Source organism: Aethalodelphis obliquidens, unplaced genomic scaffold (assembly GCF_003676395.1).
Source record: "Aethalodelphis obliquidens isolate GAN/ISIS:26980383/991018 unplaced genomic scaffold, ASM367639v1 scaffold21, whole genome shotgun sequence".
Lineage (NCBI taxonomy): Eukaryota > Metazoa > Chordata > Mammalia > Artiodactyla > Delphinidae > Aethalodelphis > Aethalodelphis obliquidens.
This window is the reverse complement of record NW_020837965.1, coordinates 26,347,942-26,360,963: the sequence shown is the minus strand read 5'-3', so window position 1 is coordinate 26,360,963 and position 13,022 is coordinate 26,347,942. Positions and strand designations below refer to the sequence as shown.

Here is a 13,022-nt window from a genome sequence, read left to right as displayed (position 1 = left end):
TGCCATGGAGCGGCTGGGCCCGTGAGCCATGGCCGCTGAGCCTGCGTGTCTGGAGCCTGTGCTCCGCAACGGAAGAGGCCACAGCAGTGAGAGGCCCACGTACCGCAAAAAAAAAAAAAAAGAAAACATTTAACAACATTTTATTTTTATTTTTTTAAACATTCATTTATTTATTAAACATTCGGCTGCACCGGGTCGGGTCTTAGCTGTGGCACATGGGATCTTTAGTTGCGGCATGTGGACTCTTAGTTGCAGCATGCCTGTGGGGTCTAGTTCCCTGACCAGGGATCGAACCTGGGCCCCCTGCATTGGGAGTGTGGAGTCAGCCACTGGACCACCAGGGAAGTCCCAACAAATGCATTTTAAAAGCCGCTAATGAGCAGGTGGGTGTATGTGCACCCAGAGGATGGGAATCCCTGGAAGGATGAAGGGTTTTGTAATGACCCCATGGGTCCAGGAGAGGAGTGGACCCAGAGGTGGGTGTGACCTGTCGAAGTATCAGTCCGCTGCAAGCATTTCACTAGAGCAGGGGCCCAGGGAGGCTGCCCTGAGTCCCTAGAGGTGCTCAGCCACGGGGGGTGTGACGGCTCCCAGCAACTCCGCCAAAAAGGGCCCTGAGCTGTCACCCAGCGGGCCCTGATTCCCCCAGACCTGGAGCTCTGTGGCTCAGCCCTCGTCAGCAGCCCCCTCCGATCATCTGATCGCAGTGCCTGGCAGAGGCCCACTGCCCAGTGTTCTGCACCGACTGGCTGGGGAAGGACAGTCCCATCTCCTCCCCCTGGGCCGAGGATGGACAGTGGGCAGACACTGACCTTGGTGGGCGGGGCCTCTGACCTGCTGGAATTGCCTAAGTGACTCAGGGGTAGCAAAGGAAGGGAGGGGACGGAGAGTGGCCCCGGGGACCCCGCAGCTCCTCTCCCCGCCAGGGCAATGCTGAGGGGCCCCGCCAGGACCACATCCTAGCCGCTGAGGGTGCTGCCCCTGTGTCTAGGGGCCCCATGTGGTCCAGGGCCTGGAAGGAAGGGGCCGGGGTCAGCAGGCAAGGAAGGAAGAGGGAGAGGCAGTGTAGGCACGGAGGTGACACGATGACTGCCCCTCGCAGCAAGCCCTTGGTGCTGGGTCTCTTTGGCCGGTGTCATCTACCCCTGAGTTCCCTCACCTACTGGGCGCTCCCTCCCACATCGCAGATAAGGAGACCGAGCCTCAGAGGGGAAAGGGCCCAGGTCACCAGCTGTGGGAGGGCAGCGCTGAGACCTGAACACGCTCAAGCATGGGCGAAGGGCCACAGAGGGCACAAGTCCAGGTGGAGCTAGGGGGGACACCCAGGTCCCTCCTGTCACCCCAGGCTGTCCTTGGGTAATCAGGCTGGGTTCATCCTGTCCTCGGACCCGAGCACCCTGCCTTGGGCAGGCGGCCCCCACACCCTTTCACTGCCCTCCAGCCTCATCAAGGACCCACAGGCTCAGGGCCAGAGAACAGACGTGACCCTCAGTCCATGAAGGAGCCCCAGGAAACATGGGCACTGGGGGAAGCCAAGCTGAGCCGAAGCGGGAGGAGTAGGGGGCCATGCGGGGGGAGGGAGTGGCCAGGCAGAGGTGCGACCAGGGGTCAGAGGTAGGGCCCAGGACCCGAGATCTAGGGGCAAACAGGATGTCCTGCTGCACAGGGGAACACAGACACCAGGCATGGCCCGGGCACTGACAGGGGCTGGCACATTCCAGGAACGCACACACATGTGAACACACACACACACACGTGCACACAAGCACACACGTTTCCTTATCAGCCAGACAACATGGTTCACAAGTCCGGAAGCAGCTCTGAGAGCCAGCCCCCTCCCCCCATGCTTGGCCTGGACAACAGGATGGCCACGGAAGCACTCTGGCCCTTCGCAAGGCCTCATGGGACCTGGTGGGCAGGGGGGTCCTGAGCACAGCCCCCAAGCCCGGGGCAGAACAGCCAATGGCCAGAGCCCTGGACCTGAGCCAGCCCCGGGTCCCCTGGCCTCAGCCCTCCCTCCAGTCTGCAGCCTCCCTGGCTGCACCCCCGTAGAAGCTGCCGTCTGGCTTCCTGCTCACCCCAGCTTGGCCTTGGGAAGCTGACCCCAGCCCTCAGACTCTGCTGGGCTCACAGGCACATCCACAGGGCACACATACCCACCGGGCACGGAGGCTCCTTCCGGGAAAGCCCTGACTTCCTGCCTCTGGGCCTGGGTCTCAGCCTAAATCCTTCCCACTGCAACATGAGGAGTCTGCTCAGACCCACACCCCTCCCCAGCCTCCCGCTGGGGGCCTTGCCCACTCACTGACGCCATCCACCTCAGGATTCGCTGACAGAGTCCCCCACCCCTGCACCCAGCCTCTCTTCGGCTTTTTCTTGCAGATGGTGGCCTGGCCAGACACCTGCGAACGTGGGGTCACGGTGGGGCCAGAGCCTGGCTTTACGGCAGGCTCTTAACTTCACTCTCCCCGGCCTGGGAGGCACAGACAGAACCCCTATTTCACAGCTGGAAAAACTGAGGCACAGAGAGGTGAAGAAACTTGCCTACAGTCTCCTGGCTGGAAAGGGGTAGAGCTGAATCCCCTCCCACCTCTGCAGCCTGGCTTAGAAACCCAGCCCCAGGACCCTCAGCCTGCAGCCAAGGGGCTCAGGCAAGGTCAGGCCTGTCAGGGTCAGGGCGAGGAACAGGGCCTGCAGGAGGGGGCCTCCCTGAGGGGCCTGGGGACTGGGACTCAAATGTGGGAGGGGGTGGCAGGGGCTCCCGGGGGAGAACCTGGCCAGGACCAAACCAGATCAAGGCTTCCTATACCCTCACCACCCCCCCGGCCTGAGACTCTCACCCAGACCACTGCCGGCCCCTGGGCTTACATGTGGGGTCAGGCTGACCTGTCAATCACCTGCCCCTCCCTAGGAAGAGAGGTGCCCCTCCGATACCTCCCCTCTCCCTGGCTGTGAGGATCCCAGGCCACCAGTGCTGGGGCCTGTTGTGAAGCAGTGCCAACCTCCACCCTCCGCTGGCCTCAGTTTCCCCACTGACACAAGGACCGCTTGTCAGCGTCAGCACTCACACACCCCGCCGCCGCACCTGTTCCCGGAGCCTGGGAGCCCCATCCTCTCTGCTTCCTCCTTCCTGCCTTGCTCACCCCACCCCCGCTGGATTCCCCACTTGGGAAGATCTGGACACTCCCTCGGCCCCCGGCCTGCCGCACCCCTGGCCAGGTGCCCCCATGGAACAGGCTGCCGCTGGGACCTGTTCCTGCTCCCCCCGGGACCCCGAAAGGGGGCTGGGGGGAAAGGCACCTATCGCTGCCTCCAGCCGCATCCTGTCAGTCTCCCCATCTCAGAGCTCAGCCTTCCTGGCAAGCCCGAGGTTATGGACGCAAATGGGTTCCAGAGCAGCGTCAACTGCAGGCTGGAGCCCAATTTCAGTGCCAACTATTGTGAGAGGAGAACGAGGAGGGGCGTGCGCGAGGGCGCAGCGCGGTGATCTCCTTGCAGCGCCACGTCCAGAGCCGAGACCTGCAGGGGCACCCCCCATACACACACTCCAGGTTGACACTTGCCCTGCCGCAGCACACAGCTCTCACTGCTGGGAAGTTCCTCTCACAACTAACCCAAATACCTCAAGCTGCAGAACAAGGCTTGGCCTTTTCTTGTCTCCCAGGGCCCAGGCCTGCTTAGAGCGGGACAGAGCAGCGCTCACCCCGCTGGGCAAAGCTCACTAGGCACGCGGCACTGGGGGCCCGGGGTCAAAGCCTGTCTTGCTCTGCAGCCACAGGGGTGGGCCTTCCCAGTTCTAGACCTGCCTCAGTCTCCCCATTGGTGCAGTGAGCAGGAAGCAGTCATCACCAAATGGAGTCACCGCGGAACTTCTGGCTGGACCCTGGGTGCATAGGAACCCAGACCTCCTGCCTGAAGCCAACTTGGCCTGCCCCTCCTTAGGGAGACACCATTTTCATTCATGTTTATTTTAAAAATAAATACTCTGTTCTTCACTTTCAGACTGGGGTGGCGCTGGACAGTTAGGCAGGGAGGCCTTCCTGGGTGGGCAGTACCGATGGGAACTTCTGACATGCCCGAACCCTCCCCCGCAAATGCCTGAGATGCCTCTCATGGCTGTTCATTCTGGTCACCAGCCATGCGTGGCTGAGGACGGGAATTCCACGACCATGGGCTCCTGACTTGGGGCTCAGTGCCTGGGGAAGATGGCCAACCCTCCACCTGGGGTCGGCCCCTCTCAGGCCCAGGAGCACTAGATGCAGGTGACTAGCACATCCATGGAGGTGGGCACCTCGATCTCCTCGAAGAGCACGTGGCCCTCAGCAGCGCCGGGGCCCCCTGCCTTGGCCACGGCCCTCAGCAGGTCCTGGGCATGCGTCAGGAGGTGCTGGTTCCGACGGTGGCCCAGTCGGCGCAGCGCTAGAATGGCCAGCACGTGGTCCCGCCTGCAGAGACACGCGGACCCTCACTGCAGACCCAGCAGCTTCAATGACACCCCAGACCCCGAGGTGAGGAGAACCCTGGGGGCTTGGGCTGGAAGTACGAGTGCACCCAGCATTCCTGGAGCCTGGTCTCAGAGAGACTGAGAATGAGCCTGGAGGAGCTGTGCTCCTGGAAGAGGTGGCTGGGCCTTGAAGGGTGCGAAGCCACGTGGAGCCAGGAGGGCAGGCCTCTGTGGCCTACGCAGAGGTTCAAGAAACCTAGTGGATTGAAGGATGCAGCAATGCGGCCACACGGGGGCAGGGCCGGGGGAGCCGCTGGCCTCAGAAAGGAGTCAGGGCCTCCCGCTTCCAGCCCTGTGCAGGGAGCCACAGCCAGGCAGCACGCAGAGGCAGCATGGGGGTGGGAGGCCTGCGCCCAGTGGCATCAGGAGCTCCCCCTCCCCTCCGAGCACCCCAAGAAGCTCGAAGCACCGCCCCACAAGCTAGGGAGGGCAGGCCAGCCCAGGGCAGGAAAACAGGGACGGGCCAGAAGGGGAACCTCGGGCGCTTGGAGGGGAGGGGTGGTCACTGCGGGCTGGGGGCCTGGAATTTTCCCCGGGGGGTCGGGGTGCAGGGCAAGGCGGTGGGTCCAGGAAGGAGCTAGGACGGGGGTTTTCTGCAGTCTCCCCACCCTGGAATCTCCAAGGCCGTGGAGAAATTCGGGCTGGGATTTCCATGGGTACCATGACTCACCCCCCCCCCCACACACACACACCCGGGATCAAAGCCTCCTTCCTCCTGGCCAGGTCTGGGGCTTCCGGAAAGAGCCTTCTCCCAGGGGTGGGGGCCGCGGCCTCCCCTCAGCCTCCCGGGGGAGGGACGTGTCCCCACCATCAGACACGGGAGGAGGGTCTCCCACTCCCTTCAGACTCCAGGGGTGGGGACGTCTCTCCCCATCTCACCACAGGACTGAATGTGGATGGTGAGAATAGACCACGAGGCAAGGGCAGCCCCGATCCCACGAGGCTCCGCCACAGCCTTAAGGCCGGGGCCCTTAGCTGCTGCACCTGCACCTGCGCACTCAGGCCGGCGCTAGTCCGAGCCCCGCCCGGGAGGCGCCCCTTCCCCTCCCCCTCCCCTCTCCCCTCCCCCGAACCAGCTCGCGCCGCCCTCAGGCTCGTCGCCCGCCCACCTGCAGCCGCAGGGACACTTCTGCAGGCACGAGTCCCCTGACCCCAGGGCCCCGCGGGGCCCGTCAGAATCTAGTGGGGAACGGACCTGATGTCGGGGTAGCTCCGGATGAGTGTCTCCAGGTGCCGCCGGATGTCGTCTTTGTAAGTCTCGCCCAGTATGTCCGCCACGCACGGGATAGCTCGGCCCAACCAAGTGGCCTCAGAGCCCTACGGACACAGGGAGACGCGTGCGCAGCGGGCCACTGTCCCCCCCCCCGGAACCCCCTTGCCGCCCCTGCCTGCAGCCCATCCATTAGAGCCCCGTAGAGCCCTCCTGAAGCCACCACCGCGGTCCCACTGGGTTGCCTCCTGCATCGCGGAAGGGGACGCGGGCCTCGGCACCGTGGACTCAGTCGCAGCTCAATAGTCATCTTCCCTCCCCCACGATAGAGCACGGAGGTGTCTTCCAGAATCTGCTCAGATGGGTAAACCGAGGCCCCGCGGGCAAGTCCTGCCTGGAGTCGTACAGCGGGTGGGGGACCAGCAACCCAGATAAGAGGTGTATGTGTAGGGAGCAGACCCTCGAACTGCTCAGGGTCAGGGGCTCAGGAGAGGTCTTCCATAGTTCCCTCCCATCAGACGGGGCTGCGACCCTCATCCCTTCCCCACACACCCCACAAACTACATGCAAATGAATGCAAACGTATGCAAAGTGTTGTCCCCACCGGCCCCGCTCCGCTGGGGGAGAGTGCGCAGAATCACTTCCGACAAAGCCTGCCCCACAGGGGCTCTTACAGGGGCGAGCGGAAATGAGAATGGGGGATGCTAGTGGAGGGTCCCCACGCTGGAGGCCCCCCGAGGAGGCCAGCACGCCGGGCAGCCAGACAGTGCTCCTACCAGGTCCTGGAAGGTGTTGCCAATGGCCTGGGCGTCCAGGCTCATCTTCTGGGAGCCACTCACGCGCTCCACACCCCGGAACCGCTCGCGGGGCCTCAGCGCCTGCACCAGGTACTCGCGGACGACGTAACGGTGTACCTCCTGCAGAGTCTCCTGGGCGGCCAAAGCGGGGGTCTGGGTCAGGGTCAACAGTAGGGGCCCTGGGCATGCCCCCACCACAGCTCGCTCCTCCCATACCTGCGCCCGGGGCGGGACCACATGCTCAAGGTGGCCGGCGAATGCCACCACCTTGTCCAGGAGGGGCTGCAGCACGTCCTGTGTCAGCCAGGCCTTGGTGCACAGGACCTTGAAGAGCGGCTGAGGGCAGAGGGGGTCAGGAGTCTTCTAGCCAGGTGTCCTCCCCACGCACTAGACCCTCCCCTAGGAGCCCCGTGCATGGCTCCTGACAGGGGTGTTTCAGGCCAAGGGACAATCTGTCAACAGGAAGAAATTCTGGGGAGCTATCTGACCCCCTCTCTATGGTACCTTGGTGACATCCCCTCTCCTGCCACAAATTATGTCACTAGGCCTTTCCCAGGGACTGCCTCCTCCAGGCCCGGAGCCCCAGTAGGCAGAGTTTGAGTTTGAATTTGAGCCTCTAGCCAGGCCTTGCTTGGGGAGTCCTGGGGGGGCCTTGAGGGGCCGGATGAGGAGAAGTTCCTTGGACACACCCACTCTGAGACGTGGAGACTGAAGAAAGTAGTTGTTTCCCAACTGTTTCTGCTCAGCTGGGAACTTGTCTGGGTCCCCCGCCAGCCCCCCGACACACCACCCCACCCCAGCACTGCCCCCACGGTAAATGAATGCCGTGACTTGGGCTTCCAGGCTCCAGGACACAGGGGGCACCTGCTGGGCATGGAAAGTGAGGAGAGAAGGGCCCATTCCCCTCACCTGCACATCACCCTGAAAGCCCTGGAGCAGCTGCTTCTGAAAGGCGCAGGTGGCAGCCACCAGGGGCTTCTCCAGCTCTTCAAGGCTTCCTGGGAACCTGGCCAGAAGATGAGTTCTGGGGAGGGGCCAGGACAGGGGACAAAGTGAGCAAGGGGGAACAGGCTGGGGTCAAGGCCTGGCATACAGCCATGAAGACTGGTGCCACACCAACTCCATTCACTTAGACTATAATGTGAAGGGCAGACCCCTGGGGCTGGGAGCAGAGTCAAGTGAGGGGACAGCGCTATGCCCAGATCATAGAGGGGCCGGGCAGTGGAGTGGTGTGGTCCCACCGCATGGCAGAGCTCCCCTGTGGCAGCGCTGAGCCGAACCTGTATCCCTCTTGGTGACAGAAAAGTGCAACGCAGCCATTCCTGGCACAGGGGCCCCTCCTTTGAGCCTCATAACTGCCTCTCCAAATATTATAATGTCCCCATTTCACTGTTGAGTAAACCGAGGGCCAGGCTCTGCCCGGTCCCCAGCCCAGGGACACAGAAAGGCAGGCTAAATTTCCATCAGGGGCTTGGCCAGAGGCTGCCTACCGAGAAACAGAGAATGTTCCCTGGGGCTGAACCCCAGGGTTCCCCGTGCCCAGGGCCAGTCTGGCACAGGTTAGGGACAAGAGAGTGTTACAGAAGCAGTGCCTCGGCGTGGTCAGGCTTTGGGTTCACACAGACCTTGTTCACGTCCCAGATCCAGCCCGTCCTGTCTGTGTGACCGGGGACAAGTGGCATTTCCTTTCTGAGCCTCCACATTCCCATCTGTACATGGGGACCCCACCCTTGCGCTGCAGCAGCTGATGCATCTTAAGTGGGGGGGACACTAACGCTTGGCACAGAAGGGGGACAGCCAGTGCCAGCCCACGGGGGGCCTCTGCCTTCTGTGGGTAGATAAACCCAGGCCCCAGCACGAGCAAAGCCCTGGGAGGGAAGTGTCAGGAAGGGCTTCTTGGCCTCTGCTCGGCCTTGAAACTCCCCGCATCCCTTCCAGGGCCTCAGCTCTGCGGGGCCGGGACAGGACCCCACGGCGGAGACGGAGGCGGAGAGGCGAGCTATCCCTGGAGGCCTCCTGGGAAGGCCGCCTGAGGCCGCCGCGGTAGCCTTCCCGGTCCCGGTTCCCTCAGTTTGCGCGCCCCCTGCCGGCCGTGCTCGGCACCGCCCCTGCGGAGGAGCGAGATAAACCCACCTGAACTCCTCGCAAGCATTGATGTTGGCGCACAGGTTAGGCTCGCTCACCGCCCCCGACTCCAGGAAAGCCTTTTCAAACCTGGCGGAGAGGTACGCAGAGGTCTTGGAAACTCTTTCTGGCTTCTATGACCTCGCGTCCGCCCTCCCTCCGGCCTTACGATGAGGCTTGTCCGGGGATCTCGGACACTGAGCCAACAGGATGGGCCCTCCCCAGGGACGACCACCGTCCACACCCTGGCCACTCCACCCACCACACCCCGGCCCAAGATGCGCCCCTACCTGGGCAGGAAGAGGCCAAGGGCCCGCGTGCAGATCTGCAAGGTGGTGGCCTCCAGCTCCGCGGAGATGACGCCGGCTGCCTTCACGTGCTGTGCCACGAGCTGAGAGCGATGCCACGCGCTGAAGGCGCGTCTGAGCCCTCAGTCCCGACGCCCCCAGCCCCCCACCTCGCAGCCCCGTGATGTCTCCAGCCTTCCCTGCCCTTCCTCGACGTCTCGCCTGCAACTTCCAGCGGCCCCAGCCTCGAGGTCAGCCCTCCCAACTCCCCCCACCCACGGGGCCGCCTGCTAAGCTGGGAGCTGTGGCCTGGCGCTCCCAGCTTGGCCAGGCAACCCGAGGGCCTCTGATCCGGCCCCACATGGGGCCTCAAGCTCCCGTCTAACGGGGAGGCGGTTATGACTGTAGTTTACAGCTCTGGGTGTCTCTACCGCCTGAGGCCCAAACACATGTCCCTCCTTCTGGGCGCACCATGTGTACGTCGACGGACAGCGGCGTACGGTAGTGGCCCTGCAGCACGTCGGGGGCCTCGGCAGCCACCCAGCGACTCTGTTCTACCTGCAGGATGCCATCGAAGCAGCTCGCGATCTTGGTCTGTGCGGGGTAAGGAAGGGGCCGCGGTGAGACCCTCCCAGGAAGGAGGTCCCCTACCTCCTGAGCCCAGAGCCCCGTCACGCGCCCTTGGAGACAGGGGCCACCCTGCTGGTGCACAGGCCCACGCCTGAGGGCACGGAGCCTCCCTGCAGTGGGGCGGCAGCGGCCACACTCAACCTGGACCCCGCCCCCTCCGGCCTGGCCCCTCGTGGCCCTTACCTCCAGGAAGCTGGCGTAGTCGCTCTCGAGTCGGGCCCACACATCGGGTGCCAGGAGTGGGGGCAGCGGCTCCGAGGGCAGAGCCAGGTCCTGGGAGCCCAGGAAATCAGGACTGGAAGGCAGGGTGGGGCCTGAAGTTCTGAGCAGAACTCTGATGGGGCAGCGGCTGCCCCTACTCCCCTCTGGATAGGCTCAAAGCCTAACGCCATCACCGTGAGGGCCCCGAATCTGGGCTGTTCACATCCTCAGCCCCCCAGCACGCCCTCCAGGTTTCCATGCCAGACACCCCTCCCCGCGGCTTCTGACTGCAGGACTTCCTGTTACCCTCAGCAATCAGGTGTGCATGCACAGAGTGCATAAAGAGGGCCGTCCAGATGGACCTTGACCAGGTTGCCTCGGGTGTGACCACTACCCTCACGGTCAGGGTACACCCAAGACTGAACTCTAAACGCCCCCAGGACCATGCAGCTCAGGGACCAGCCACTATCCTGTCCACACTAGGGAGGCCCAGACAGGGGCGGGTACTTGTCTGAGGCCACAGGGCCTAGTAAGGAGCCCAGAACTTTGGCGCCCTCCTCCGGCTTGCCTGTCTGCCCGTGGGGCTGGGGAGCGCTCAGCGGGAGAGGTGACCCACCCCATGACGTTCTGCAGAGCCCTGAACCCAGGTGTCCATCCAAAGCGAGAGTGGGGCTGAAAGCCAGCTCACGCCAAGCGCTGTGAGCCCACGGCTGTGTCCTGCCTGGAGGGGTGCCCGTTGCGAATTCACTCAGAGGCACCCTGTGGACTAGTTTGTGCCTAACTGGGCTCCCTGCCTCATAAGCAACCCCCGCCCCCCACCCGGATGCTTTCCAGCTTCAGGAACCGGCGGCTGATGGCCCCCTCCCCTCTCGGGAGAGCACCATGGTCTAGAACGGAGAGGAGAGAATGTCGAAGCCTCCCGGATATCGCCAGCACTCTCCGGGGAGGAAAAGGGGAAGAAAGGTGCCCTGTGCTCTTTAGAGCAGGTTCCTGAAGGCCTCTCATGTGGGCAGTTCCAGCCCCTCCTTGCCCCTCATGGCGTCCTGGCTGGGGCCTCACCTGCTGTAGACATTGGAGGCCCAGTCCAGCAGGATGTAGAGCTGCTCGCAGCCGTGGGTGTCGTGCGCCAGCTCCTGGAGGCGCTGGGCCACTGCGCCGTGGAAGGCGCGCAGGTAGGCCTCCCACGCGGGATAGCCGGCGGCCGCGTAAGCCGGGTGCACCTCCAGCTGCACCTTCTGCAGGTCGTGGCGAACCAAGCGGCCGAGCTCGTCCAGAAGCTGGGCCAAGCCGGACCCCGGGGCCTCCCCCGCGCTCACCTGCTGCACACGCTCCCGCGCGCTCCGGCGCACCGCGTCCTCCCAGTGCTGGCGCCAGTGGCGCGGCGTGCACAGAAAGTCACCGTCTGCAGGGGGCTCTGGGTGGGCCTCCTCTTCCGCACGCACCACGCGGGCCAGCTCCGCGAGCACGGCCGCGTCCACGCCGTCTGGGCCCAGGGTCTCGAGCACGATGGCGCCGATCTCTGCAGCCAGCCCGTCGTAGTGCAGGCACAGGTCCATGGCGCGCCGCGCAAAGCCCGTGGGGTCCTGCTCGAAGGTGCGCGAGGCTTTCTCGGCCACTAGCCGAGTCTCGAGGTGCCGCAGCTGCTCGAAGGCCGCCAGCAGTTTCCGCTCCGTGATGAGGTCAGCCACAGATTTGTCTTTTGCGAGGTCAGGTGAGAAGAGGGGCAATGAGGGGGACGCCTCAGCTAGGCCTGTCAGCCCCAATCCCACACATCCGGAGCCGGGCTGCCGGGCCCCAGAGCTGCATCTGAAGGCCTGCTCCAGGAGCGACAGCCCCAGGTGCCCTGTGTCCTTTGGAATCACCTTTGAAGAGGCAGAACCCCAGGTCCCAAGCCTGGCTCAGAAGAGCAATTGGGATCAGCCCCTGCCTTCCCCCTCCCCCACTCCCATTCCCACTCCCAGCTCTACAGAACTAGACCTGGTGGCTTCAAGTACAGTCCTGACTGCAGGTCCATTGGGGTCAGAGCTCAGGGTGGGCATGCCCAGGCTCCTGCCGCAGTGTCCAGCTTCAGCACTTCTTGCTGTTCCCTGCTCTGGGCCAACTTCCAGCCCCTAGGAGCGCTCTGCCTTCACCTACATTCCCCCTTCAGGGCCCTACTCCAATGTGTCCTCTCCTGGGCAGCCCCCTGTCCTCTCCTCTGCCCCATGGCTCATAGGCACCCTCTGTGACGCTGTGATCTGAGAGGGCCAGTGCCTTCTCCACCACTCTGGTTTGGCCAGGAGCCAGGCTGTGGAAGCCTCTGGAGTCCTGGGGTCCTGCAGATCTCGGTTCACATCCCATTTTTCCACTTCCCAGCTGTGAGACTTGAGGCAAGTCACTTAACCTCTCTGAGCCTCACTTTTCTCAGCTGCCCTTGTTGGAATGTTGGAAGAATTTAACGTGAGATTGTACAGGGGCAGGGGTTTGGGGTAGCTGGGGAGGAGAGCCTGTCAGGAAGCCTAGGCCCCACTGCCCCCCTCTCTGGCCTCGGTTTCCTCCCCCGCTTAGCAGTGAGGAAGCCCTCACCTTCTAGTTCCGCAGGCCCTGCCCCAGTGGATGACTGCAGGCTGACACCGTCCACGGCCCTTGAGGGCGCCTCCCGGCCATGGGCCACCCCTGGCCCAGTGGCAGCCTGGGTCTGGTCAGCAGCTGGGCCCTCGTCCCGAGCACGCCGTAAAGACCGGAACAAGAGGCGGGAGCTGCGCCTGAGCAGGCCTGGGTCCTCCTGGGGGGCGCAGCCCGAAGCCCACTGGCTTGCCTTTGAGAAGGCCCGCCGAAGGGTGCCCAGGCCAGGCCTCAAGCCCTCACGATGGGCGCTGGACGCATCCTCGCTGCTTGCCTTCCGAGTGCCCTGAGCTGGGATCTGGGGTACCACAGGCTCCCTGGGGTTGTGCAGCTCCGGCCCAGAGGCCACTGTCTGAGGCGACGGCATCTTGGCGGCAGCAGAGCTGGGGGCGAAAAGGAGGCTCAGGAAGCCCTGGGGGGTGCCTAGCCCCCAGGAGCAGACACAGAAACCCATGAGAGCCCTGTGGGATGTGCTGGGGCCCAGTAGCTTAGTCAGGGAAGCCTTCCCCAGGAGATGACCCCAGGGCTGTCAAAAAGGAAATGTCACCAGGCAGCTCCCATGGCCAGAGCCCTCTTTGTGCCAGGCTGCAGCTACTTCTGCAGACACAGACAGCTGCTTCCATCAGGAAACCTTCCCTGACACCATCTTCCAAGAAGGTCTCCTC

The 13,022-nt window shown here is 63.7% G+C and overlaps 1 protein-coding gene across 1 annotated transcript; it reads right to left on the bottom strand.

Moving 5' to 3' along the window:
- Positions 1-4,178: 4,178 nt before the first annotated feature.
- EXOC3L4 (exocyst complex component 3 like 4) lies at positions 4,179-12,724 on the bottom strand. Its single transcript, XM_027120655.1, has 9 exons — positions 12,313-12,724; positions 10,813-11,449; positions 9,394-9,847; positions 8,926-9,026; positions 8,645-8,725; positions 7,421-7,535; positions 6,491-6,847; positions 5,700-5,821; positions 4,179-4,445 (listed from the first exon to the last, which is right to left on the bottom strand). The coding sequence occupies exons 1-9, from the start codon at positions 12,722-12,724 to the stop codon at positions 4,253-4,255; spliced, it is 2,472 nt and encodes an 823-aa protein (XP_026976456.1). The 3' UTR covers positions 4,179-4,252.
- Between the last annotated feature and the right edge of the window lie 298 nt (positions 12,725-13,022).